Source organism: Haliotis rubra, unplaced genomic scaffold (genome assembly GCF_003918875.1).
Source record: "Haliotis rubra isolate DU_JTF1 unplaced genomic scaffold, ASM391887v1 Scf201, whole genome shotgun sequence".
NCBI classification, from domain to species: domain Eukaryota; kingdom Metazoa; phylum Mollusca; class Gastropoda; order Lepetellida; family Haliotidae; genus Haliotis; species Haliotis rubra.
In genome coordinates, this window is record NW_025766015.1 from 1,066,787 (window position 1) to 1,079,919 (window position 13,133).

Here is a 13,133-nt window from a genome sequence, read left to right on the forward strand (position 1 = left end):
GACGCAAATATACCGCGATTGGCTCGTGATCAAGTCGACCTCTCCCTTTTAGAGCAGTATTAGCCCCCATAACTAACGCACAACTGTCGCGAGGGCCACGTACAATATTCGCGACGTTAACGAGCGAGGGTCAAGTGTGTTTTGGCTAGTAGTGTAGCTGTGACCTGATCATGACAACTTATTAGACAGAGAATGAAGCTACACCCAGATAAGGAACTCGCAAGGAAATATTAATATGCCATATGCTTAATTTGAAATGTGGTTCACAACAAGGCAGTTTTAAAAAATGAAGAGTCAAATTTTTTTAATACGATCAGAATACGTCCTTATTGGCAAGTGATAATAATAATAATCCAGAGGGGTGGGGAGGGGTCTGACAACCATTATTGGCATGAGTATATTACAGGTGTGTCGTCGACAACAAACGTAAGGTCACATCTACAAAGGTTCTGCCTTACTGTGTTTGTCGCACTCGGCTATTTGCAGCTATATGACCACAGTCTTTGAATAATCGATTCGGGACCAGACAATCCCGTGATCGACATAATGAACCACGCAATTGGGGCCAAGCGAGGCCAAGCCTAACCACCGATCCAGTTAGTCGCTTGTTAGGAGAAGCATGGGTTGCCAAGACCAATTCTAAACCGGATCACTACGGATTCAACTTCTCAAATCCACTTGAGCGACGTCGGTGGCGTAGAGTAGATGCATGGGTGTTAAACTCATGAGCTTTTCCGAGTTTCGATCCTGCCCCAAATTGAAGCTCACAAAATCACATGTGGTGTGTTCTTAGAGAAGTGATTATTATAAATACGCTTTTTCTCCCAGCAGTGAGTGGGTACCCGGAAGAAGTTACGGGGCTGTAACATTCTAGCGCCTCACAGGCAGTTTTGGGTGTCTACTCCTAAGGGAGCTGAGAAAGAAAATCGAGGATAATAGTACAATCGATTTTAGTCTAAATCGACATATATACAACAATAATGGCAAAAAGAAGAATATAATATATATTACACGTTATAAATGATATTATGTTTGTCTTAACATTTTCTAAAAATATTTAATTCTCTCTCGCTCCGCCATGGATTACTTTCTAAACGAATGAACTTTAATATTTCTTAAACATGTATACAAGGTGGATTGAAATGTGCTCGGGAAACAAACACCCTTGAAAACTTTGACGTCAGGAAAGCCATAACTTCACCAGGGAGATTGGCATTGTTGGAGCTACGCCTATCCCCTTCTCTTAAGGGATTAATTATATACACGACACAACATTAACGCGGTAAAGAAATTATCTAATACATCCAAGCAGATGGTGAAGAATTCTATATGTGATATGAATATGCATATCGAGTCGAGTTGACAGGGGAACTGAAAATGGAAATTTTCAGCTAACTATAATCTTCAACTATCATGCTACAGTTTATAGCATGACACCTTTGTCGTAATATAACCGTTATGGTTGACATTTCATGTTTTTAAATAATTCTTTCCGTATAAATTACCTTAAACTTTATAACTTTTTATTTAATCCTCGCCCTATACGTTTTAGAAATAGGAATTTGAGAGTACTTGAAGTGTGTCTGCGTGCATCCTTTTGAAATGCCGAGGTACAAGGGCCCCAGGGCAAGAACACGATGTGTTTGACATTGTTATGCAAAACCTGTAACAAGGCTACGCCCCTCTCGTCTAAATCGAATCGCCCAACCTCTGCACGCGCAAATACAAGGTAGTAGCAAAGAAGAGGAACCGACTGAAGATGGACATAACACATCCTATTATACCCTACAACACACGACTTCATACAGTTACACCAAACAGAACCAAACTTCAGCCATTTATTCCCCAAAACGCCCGACTTCTTCCAGTTATATCCCACAACACCAGACTTCACCCATTTATACCCCACAATACCCGACTTCACCCAGTTACAACCCACAGAACCCAACTTCAACCATTTACACACCACAACACCCGACTTCTTCCATTTATACCCCACAACACCCGATTTCACCCATTTATACCCCACAACACCCGACTTCTTCCATTTATACCCCACAACACCCGACTTCTTCCAGTTATACCCCACAACAGCCGACTTCACCCATTTATATCCCACAACACACGACTTCTTCCAGTTATACCCCACAACACCCGACTCCTTTCAGTTATACCCCACAACACACGACTTCTTCCATTTATATCCCACAACACCCGACTTCTTTCAGTTATACCCCACAACACCCGACTTCTTCCAGTTATACCCCACAACACCCGACTTCACCCATTTATACCCCACAACACCCGACTTCTTCCAGTTATACCCCACAACACCCGACTTCTCCCAGTTATACCCCACAACACCCGACTTTATCCAGTTATACCCACAACACTATTTCATCCAGTTATACCCCACAACACCCGACATTATCCAGTTATACCCCACAACACTATTTCTTCCATTTATACCCCACAACACCAATATCAGTCACTGGGTTATCTGGTCCAGACTGTCGTTTACAGGCTATGGACTACAGCCATTACCCGTAGTTTCGGAGTAGAACAGTCTGATACAACAGTTTTTCCGTACATATAAATATTATATGTACGTCACTAAGAGCCTCCATATTATTTCAGTGGCTGACGCTCCCCAAGCTACATTCTACAATAATTTGTTGTAACGTTGTAACAGTACATTTCCATATCCACAGGTGTACGTGTACTCTAAAGAGGGGATAAAAGTCCCCCGTTTCTCCTTGCTGTCAGCGCTGTTCTACTTGAAAGATCGCGGTTCAAGTGGATGGTTTATTTCACCTGATGTAGGTATGCGTACTGGGACGTTTCTCACGGCCGGAGTACCCCAGCTGTGAAAATAATGCAGTATTTGCAACATAACCTGTCTTTGTGGTTGCCGCTAGGTGTCGCTGCTGCTGTTCTCTGGAACGTAGGCAGCAATATCTGCTTGTGTCACTCTCGGTGTCTCTCTCCATGCCTCTCTTCTGTCTCTCAAGATATCTTTCTCGTCGCTCCCCTTGTCTCTCTTTGTGTGTGTCCCTCCCCAGGTCTTTCCTGTTCCCCCCAATGTCTCTCCTGTCCCTCCCCATGTCTCTCACCATGTCTCTCCCAGCACTCCCCATGTCTTTCCTTCCCCTCCCCATGTCTCTCCTGTCTATCCCCATGCCTCTCCTGTCCTGTCCCTCCCAATGTCTCTCCTGTTCTCCCCATGTTCTCTCCTGTCCCCTCCCCATGTCTCTCACCCATGTCTCTCCTGTCCCTCCCCATGTCTCTCCCCTCCACATGTCTCTCCTGTCCCTCCCCCCCCCTATGTCTCTCACCTTTGTCTCTCCTGTCCCTCCCCATGTTCCTCCCCATGTCTCCTGTGACCCTCCCCATCTCTCTCTCCTGTCCCTCCCTATGTTTCTCCTGTCTCTCCCTCCTGACCTCCTCCCAATCTCTCTCCTGTGCCTCCCCATGTTCCTCCTGACCCTCCCCATCTCTCTCCTGTCCCTCCCCATGTCTCATCTCTCTGTCTCACTCCTCCTGTCCCTCCCCATGTCTCATCTGTTGCTCTCTCCTCCTGTCCATCCCCATGTTCTCCTGACCTCCCCTCTCTCTCCTGTCCCTCCCCATGTCTCATCTGTCTCACTCCCTCCTGTCCCTCCCCATGTCTCATCTGTCTCTCTCTCCTGACCCTCCCCATCTCTCTCTGTGTCCCTCCCTCCCTCATGTCTCATCTGTCTCACTCCTCCTGTCCCTCCCCATGTCTCATCTGTCTCTCTCTCTCCTGTCCATCCCCATGTCTCTCCTGACCCTCCCCATCTCTCTCCTGTCCCTCCCCATGTCTCATCTGTCTCACTCCCTCCTGTCCCTCCCCATGTCCTCATCTGTCTCTCTCCCTCCTGTGCCTCCCCATCTCTCTCCTGTCCCTCCCCATGTCTCTCCTGTCCCTCCCCCATGTCTCTCCTGTCCCTCCCCATGTCTCCCTCCTCTCCCTCCCCCTTCTCTCTCATGTCTCTCTCCTCCAGACCCTCCCCATCCTCTCCTGTCCCTCCCCATGTCTCCCTCCTCTCCCTCCCCTCTTATCTCTCTCATGTCTCTCTCCTCCTCCTGACCCTCCCCATGTCTCTCCTGACCTCCCCATGTATCTCCTGTCCCTCCCCCATGTCTCTCCTGTCCCTCCCCATGTCTCCCTCCTCCCTCCCCTTCTCTCTCATGTCTCTCTCCTCCTGACCCTCCCCATGTATCTCCTGACCCTCCCCATGTATCTCCTGTCCCTCCCCATGTCTCTCCTGTCCCTCCCCATGTCTCCCTCCTCTCCCTCCCCTTCTCTCTCATGTCTCTCTCCTCCTGACCCTCCCAATCTCTCTCTGTGTCTCTCCTGTCCGTCAGCCCTGTTTATAGTCTGTCCGAGGGTACCTCTCCTCACACATCACTTCACAGATGGCTGTCTACCTCCTCCATCGCAAGACATTTAACTGCCTGGTTGATATACCTACATACGTATGTGAGCTGCAAGGCACACATTACCCCATCACTTGTATACTTCCCAGTCTGCCATCAGTTCTCTGCCGCATCCTCGATGTTAAACTACGCCACACACCCGTCTCTGCTTCAGTTGAGATCCCTGTGTGTGGAGTAGTTGGGTGGTGGAGTGGTTCAAGAGTCCGCTCATCATACTGACCTGACCGGTTCGATCCCCTACATGTTATGTGTAAAGCCCATTTCTGTCCCCTGTCGTGATATAGCTGGATTTCTTTAAGCGGGTAAAAGCACACTTACTTGCTTCGTCTAATATTTCTCGTTCAATATCAGTCATTCTGTATGTCACGACTGGGGTTTATGGTTTGTCTGTAGGTGAGGTTAGGTGAGGTTAGGTGAGGTGAGGTGAGGTGAGGTGAAATGGGGTTAAACGTCACACTTAAGAATATTGGCTCATATGACGACGTACATGCGTGTGTGTTTGGCTCCTTGTATTAGCCCAGACTTAATCTGGTTTTATAATGCTAGCCCACTGAGATACCATGCCGCAGTGAAGCATGAATACCTACTCAGACACATTATACTGACTCCGAGCCGACCAGTCCTTGTTGTTCCCATTAATGCCGAGCGCCAGGCAGGGACCAACAAGTACCATATTTTAACGTCTTTTTGTATGCCGCGGTCGGGGATCGAACCCGCGACCTTCCGCTCTCCGGTCGGATGCTAAAACCACTACACCACGGAAGGGGTCCCGTTTGTTTGTTGGAAATATAAAACGTATATTTCTATTTTCACTTGTCTATCCACGTCTATCTCCTGAGTCTAGCCTCCTACAAGACTCCAGCTGTCTGCTGTCTACCGTTGAATGTGGTCCGATTGTGTCGCTACTACTGTCACCTGTTGACACTGTCGTTGAGTTTGCTGTTGCCACTACTCCATTGTGGCTACCGTTATGTCTCCAGTTGTGGTAGTGTCTCGAGTTGTTACTACCATTGTGTCTGATGTCACTACCATTGTGTCTGATGTCACTACCATTGTGTCTGATGTTGTCACTACCATTGTCTGACGTTGTCTTTACCATTGTGTCTGATGTCACTACCATTGTGTCTGATGTCACTACCATTGTGTCTAATGTTGTCACTTCCATTTTGTCTGACAACATTGTGTCTGATGTCTCTACCATTGTGTCTCACGTTGTCTCTACCATTGTTTCTGATGTCACTACCATTGTGTCTGATGTTGTCACTACCATTGTGTCTGATGTCACTACCATTGTGTCTGATGTCCCTACCACTGTCTCACGTTGTCTCTACCATTGTTGCTGATGTCACTACCATTGTGTCTGATGTTGTTTCTACCATTGTTTCTGATGTCACTACCGTTGTGTCTCATGTTGTCACTACCATTGTGTCTCATGTTGTCACTACCATTGTCACTACCATTGTGTTTCCTGTTGTCACTAATATTGTGTCTACCGTTTTCACTAACACTGGAGTGCGGTGTAAAACCAACCTCACTCACTCACTCACTTACATTGTCTCTACCATTGTGTCTCATGTTGTCTCTAGAATTGTGCCTCACGTTGTCACTACCATTCTCTAAAATCATGGTAGTGTCTCCTTTCGCCAATAGAAGTTGTCACCACGGTAACGCGGATCCTCATGATCTGAACACCTGATATGAAGTCACGTGTCATCTGAAGGACTGTGGGTAATTATCATAGCTATTTCTACGCGCAAAACATAGTGCGTGACAAACCACGAACGGCTTAAATCTAATGTATTTAATCCGAATATGGACACATCAAAGCATTAAAAAGGTTTGATATCGATCTACATGTTTCCTGCTTTAACGGGTCAGCAATGTGAAGGTGCGGTTGTACCAGCACTTGTTTGTTTGTTTTTTAAAGATTGGAAGTCGCGGAGTTGTTCCCGACATAGAATATCTCACCTAGATGACTAGACATATTATGAGGTTCACAGAATGAGGCCATCGAACATTCCATTCTCCATGTTTTTGTTCGACAAGTATGTTTTTGGTGGCGTGCCAGCGTTATTTGAAAGCACTGACGGTGGAATATGCTTTAATGAATATAATTTGATGAGCACGTGCTCCCTGGTATAAAAACCTCCTGTCCAAATCCCCTTTCCCCAACAAAATCCCCTTCCACGTGGAGAAAATAAGATGAAATATATGAAAATGAGGATCGGGTGGACAGAATGTCTGACATGGTTGATTGTCATTTGTAAATACACGCGACAAAAGCCATTCCATATTCATGAGTGAGCGAGCGAGTGAGTGAGTGAGTGAGTTGAGTTTTACGCCGCTTTAAGCAATATTCCAGCAATATCGCGGCGGTCAATGAGCTTCACACATGGCACCCATGTGGGAATTGAACTTGTGTCTTCGGTGTGACGAGCGAACGCTTCAACCATTAGGCTAACCCCAAACACACACACAAACACACACACACACACCCCACCCGTCCCCCCCATTCATAAGAGTCCGATGTACCATTTTGACTGTATTATGAATCACTAATAAATAGTGTTCGAGAAAAAGTTCAATGCCGTACATGATGACGTCACAGGTTGCCATGACAGCAGGAATATTGCAGCGGCATAACACAACATTCACACACTCATCGTCATCAAAGAGGCTGAAAAGAAATCTGGCTTTGAACTATTCTCCTGTAAACTAACCTTGAATTCTCCAAGGTCTTCAAATGTCGAAACAAGTTGAAACTATCAATTGAAGTCAGTAACCCGCAAAATGTGCTCGTCATCAGGGGTATGTCACCTAAATCCTACCTCTACCCTACCCCTTATCTACCCCTACCCTAACTATTGAACCACATCGCCAGCGTCTGTTTAAAAACATATCATCCGGGTATTGGATCTCGGGCGGGGCTTGATAACGCACCCGATAGACGGATTCCACAGCGTTAATTACAGACAGGCCCTTTCTGCGGGTGTTTTATGGTGAGATAGTCGTGTGGCAGGTGGAGTTAGGAGTTTATATTTGTGGGAAGGTTTCAAAACACAATTTTCTCAACTCTTACGTGACTAAAAGATTCAACACGTCACGCCCGACCTGAGTTGCATTGACTGTAAGGAGTTGTCAGGATAGCATAACATTCCGGTAATAACTGCCAAACACCAGCACGCTTGTATCGTTTGATCTTATCACTGGATGAGTTGTGTGGTATGTAGTATATTTCATACGCGAGTAAATATGAATAATTATGAATATGAAAACAATCAGAGCCCTTTACTACAGAATGACCTTCGTGACCCTGAAACATGTCCATCGCGTGCAGTTGGTTTCTGGGCATGCGCAGAATGCTCCAAATGAGCATTATTTATCGTGCAATCAACAGCAGTAGTGTTTCTTGAAGATTATCGCATGCGAGCATTTATGTTGTTGTATTGTTGATATCAGACAGTTATCTCATGGGTAGTTAGACATCTTTTTGTAATCTGACCCAGGAACTGTGCCAAGTTTGAGAAATGACTTTGCAGAACCTAACTGATGGGACATTAACCCTTGACAGATAAGACCTGATTGACGCAACGATATGAGATATAGAAACAAACATCACGCGCCCATCAATCTCTGATACTTCTCCCGTACTGTTGACATTGGCAATATAACTACTACTGTTGCTGATGCAAGAAGAAGAGAAGAAGAAGAACTACTACTACTACTACTACTACTACTACTACTACCACTACCACTACCACTACTACTACTACTACTACTACCACTACTACTACCACTACCACTACTACTACTACTACCACTACTACTACCACTACCACTACCACTACTACTACTACCACTACTACTACCACTACTACTACTACTACCACTACTACTACCACTACAACTACCACTACTACTACCACTACTACTACCACTACCACTACTACTACTACTACCACTACTACTACCACTACCACCACCACTACCACTACTACTACTACTACCACTACTACTACTACTACTACTGCTACTACTACACTACTACTACTACTACTACTACTACTACCACTACTACCACCACTACTACTACACTGCCACCGCACCACTACCACTACTACTACTCACTACCACCACTAATTACTACTACTCTACTACCACTACCACTACCACTACTCACCACCACCACCACCACTACTACCACCTACCACTACTACCACACCACCACCACCACCACCACTACTACACTTCTACCACCACCACTACTACCACTACCTACTACCACTACCACCACCACTACTACTACCACTACCACCACCACTACTACTACTACTCACTACCACCACCACTACTACCACTACTACCACTACCACTACTACCACTACACCACTACTACCACTACTACTACCACTACTACTACTACCACTACCACTACTACTACTACTACTACTACCACTACTACTACCACTACTACTACTACTACTACCACTACCACTACTACTACTACTACTACCACTACTACTACTACTACTACTACTACCACTACCACTACCACTACCACTACTACTACCACTACTACTACTACTACCACTACTACTATCACTACTACTACTACTACTATTACTACTACCACTACTACTACCACTACTACTACTACTACTACCACTACTACTACTACTACTATTGCTGCTGCTACTTTTCTCTTCTTCTTCTTCTTCTTCATCGTAATCTTCTTCTTCTACCTCTACTACCATTGTTACTGCTACAGCTAGTGCCACCACTGCTACTATAACTCACAACTCATATACTAAATGAAATTAATTATTTAGTCCCCGGGCAAAAGGACTAAACCGTTAGTCATCGCGTAAAATGACCAAACCGTTAGTACCCGGGGGAAATGACTAAACCGTTAGCCCACGGCTAAAATGACTAAATCGTTAGTCCACGGCTAAAATGACTAAATCGTTAGTACATTGGTGAAATGACTAAATCGTTAGTCCACGGGTGAAATGACTGAGCCGATAGCCCCGGGTAAAATGCCTAGCCAAAAGACGATGACAATATCTAATTGTTTATTCAATTGCTATAAAATTGACGTCTCGACTCACTGATAACCGTAACATTATTTTTTTGGTACAGATTGAAATAGTTACTTCGGTATTACATTGTGTCGCCTTTTTGCGGGCACATCCACCTTAAAAATCGACAGGATAAAATAAAATTAGAATGACAGGTTTTTTTGTCATATCGCAGGCGGTAAACATCGTGTTGACACTGACATGTTTTAGATTTATTATCTTTCCAAGGTACCACACCAGGCCAAGATTAGATAAATTTTTTATCACCTTTTTTTATATCAAATTGTAAGATATTTAAAAAAAAATGTACAGTGCGTTATGAATTATTTCAATTTTCTTTTTTTTTTTTTTTGTTCGATCTACCGGCAAATGTTTTCACTTCAAAAACTGCATATTCCCACTAATCCAACAGTATAGGCTAATTTAAATGTTGTTATAGTGCGGAATTCGTGGGGATCCAGATATGAGAAGAATATCCTTAAGTTGGTAGACCACCTTAGCTGCATGCCAAGAGATTTAGGATCATAGAAAACAAAATACAATATACGTTTCCGTGTTTTTCTAGGTGAACATTGACTAGCCTTTGCATGTATTTATGACGTGGCAGGATACGCTCACTTTCTGACAAACACCTTGTATCATCGCTATTTGATTGTCACTCTTTAACACGTGATCATGATATAGTCGGAATTGCTTTTAGCAAAGATTTCTTATGGGTGTGGAAATGGGATTGATGCTTTAATTTGCAAGGTCATTATCCGGTCATGGGATATTACGTCCTTTGACAGAAGAGATGAGTTTATTTGCATCTTGTACAGTCCAAACACATTCAGTGAGCATTCAGTTCATAAATGCTGAAAAGTGCTTTGACCATAATCACTCTTAGTGACATCCCAGTCAGTACATTGTATATCAGTGTTCTGTTCTCAACTCCCCGGGGAGGATACAATTTCCATCGTATTCTCAAATTTGAATCAAATACGTAGTCTCCATTCCCATTGCTCAGTCCTCTTCGTAAGATCAAATATAATTCAAATTTATTCATTTAACAAAGTGACTTGAGAGTTACATGAGTTTCACTGGGGTTCACAGTATGAAAAGTGTTATAAGGCAGTGTTATGAGACAGTGTTATGAGACAGTGTTATGAGGCAGTGTTATAAGGCAGTATTATGAGACAGTATTATGAGACAGTGTTATGAGACAGTGTTATGAGACAGTGTTATGAGGCAGTGTTATGAGGCAGTGTTATGAGACAGTGTTATGAGGCAGTGTTATGAGACAGTGTTATGAGGCAGTGTTATGAGACAGTGTTATGAGGCAGTGTTATGAGACAGTGTTATGAGGCAGTGTTATGAAGGCAGTGTTATGAGGCAGTGTTATGAGACAGTGTTATGAGACAGTGTTATGAGGCAGTGTTATGAGACAGTGTTATGAGGACAGTGTTATGAGACAGTGTTATGAGAGGCAGTGTTATGAGGACAGTGTTATGAGGCAGTGTTATGAGACAGTGTTATGAGACAGTGTTATGAGGCAGTGTTATGAGGCAGTGTTATGAGACAGTGTTATGAGGCAGTGTTATGAGGCAGTGTTATGAGAGCAGTGTTATGAGACAGTGTTATGAGGCAGTGTTATGAGGCAGTGTTATGAGGCAGTGTTATGAGGCAGTGTTATGAGGCAGTGTTATGAGGCAGTGTTATGAGACAGTGTTATGAGACAGTGTTATAAGACAGTGTTATGAGACAGTGTTATGAGGCAGTGTTATGAGACAGTGTTATGAGACAGTGTTATGAGGCAGTGTTATGAGACAGTGTTATGAGACAGTGTTATGAGACAGTGTTATGAGACAGTGTTATGAGGCAGTGTTATGAGACAGTGTTATGAGGCAGTGTTATGAGGCAGTGTTATGAGACAGTGTTATGAGGCAGTGTTATGAGACAGTGTTATGAGGCAGTGTTATGAGACAGTGTTATGTTATGAGGCAGTGTTATGAGAGGCAGTGTTATGAGGTAGTGTTATGAGACAGTGTTATGAGGCAGTGTTATGAGGCAGTGTTATGAGACAGTGTTATGAGGCAGTGTTATGAGACAGTGTTATGAGGCAGTGTTATGAGACAGTGTTATGAGACAGTGTTATGAGGCAGTGTTATGGAGACAGTGTTATGAGAGACAGTGTTATGAGGCAGTGTTATGAGACAGTGTTATGAGACAGTGTTATGAGACAGTGTTATGAGACAGTGTTATGAGACAGTGTTATGAGGCAGTGTTATGAGACAGTGTTATGAGACAGTGTTATGAGAGCAGTGTTATGAGACAGTGTATATGAGAGGCAGTGTTATGAGAGCAGTGTTATGAGGCAGTGTTACAGAGACAGTTATAAGGAGACAGTGTTATGAGACAGTGTTATGAGACAGTGTTATGAGACAGTGTTATGAGACAGTGTTATGAGGCAGTGTTATGAGACAGTGTTATGAGAGGCAGTGTTATGAGACAGTGTTATGAGACAGTTATGAGGCAGTGTTATGAGACAGTGTTATGAGACAGTGTTATGAGAGACAGTGTTATGAGGACAGTGTTATGAGAGTGCAGTGTTATGAGGCAGTGTTATGAGACAGTGTTATGAGACAGTGTTATGAGGCAGTGTTATGAGGCAGTGTTATGAGACAGTGTTATGAGGCAGTGTTATGACAGTGTTATGAGACAGTGTTATGAGACAGTGTTATGAGGCAGTGTTATGAGACAGTGTTATGAGACAGTGTTATGAGGCAGTGTTATGAGACAGTGTTATGAGACAGTGTTATGAGGCAGTGTTATGAGACAGTGTTATGAGACAGTGTTATGAGGCAGTGTTATGAGGCAGTGTTATGAGACAGTGTTATGAGACAGTGTTATGAGACAGTGTTATGAGACAGTGTTATGAGACAGTGTTATGAGACAGTGTTATGAGACAGTGTTATGAGACAGTGTTATGAGGCAGTGTTATGAGACAGTGTTATGAGACAGTGTTATGAGACAGTGTTATGAGGCAGTGTTATGAGACAGTGTTATGAGGCAGTGTTATGAGACAGTGTTATGAGACAGTGTTATGAGACAGTGTTATGAGACAGTGTTATGAGGCAGTGTTATGAGGCAGTGTTATGAGACAGTGTTATGAGACAGTGTTATGAGGCAGTGTTATAAGGCAGTGTTATGAGGCAGTGTTATGAGACAGTGTTATGAGACAGTGTTATGAGGCAGTGTTATGAGACAGTGTTATAGAGGCAGTGTTATGAGGCAGTGTTATAAGGCAGTGTTATGAGACAGTGTTATGAGAGGCAGTGTTATGAAGGCAGTGTTATGAGACAGTGTTATGAGGCAGTGTTATGAGACAGTGTTATAGGAGACAGTGTTATGAGACAGTGTTATGAGGCAGTGTTATGAGGCAGTGTTATGACAGTGTTATAAGACAGTGTTATAGAGGCAGTGTTATGAGACAGTGTTATGAGGCAGTGTTATGAGACAGTGTTATAAGACAGTGTTATGAGGCAGTGTTGTGAGACAGTGTTATGAGACAGTGTTATGAGACAGTGTTATAACGCAGTGTTATGGGACAGTGTT

The 13,133-nt window shown here is 43.8% G+C and overlaps 1 protein-coding gene across 1 annotated transcript; it reads right to left on the minus strand.

Annotated features, from left to right (window-relative positions):
• Positions 1-3,006: 3,006 nt before the first annotated feature.
• On the minus strand, positions 3,007-3,522 carry LOC124275714 (oleosin-B3-like). The gene has a single exon (XM_046711354.1). The coding sequence runs from the start codon at positions 3,520-3,522 to the stop codon at positions 3,007-3,009; it is 516 nt and encodes a 171-aa protein (XP_046567310.1).
• Positions 3,523-13,133: the final 9,611 nt, after the last annotated feature.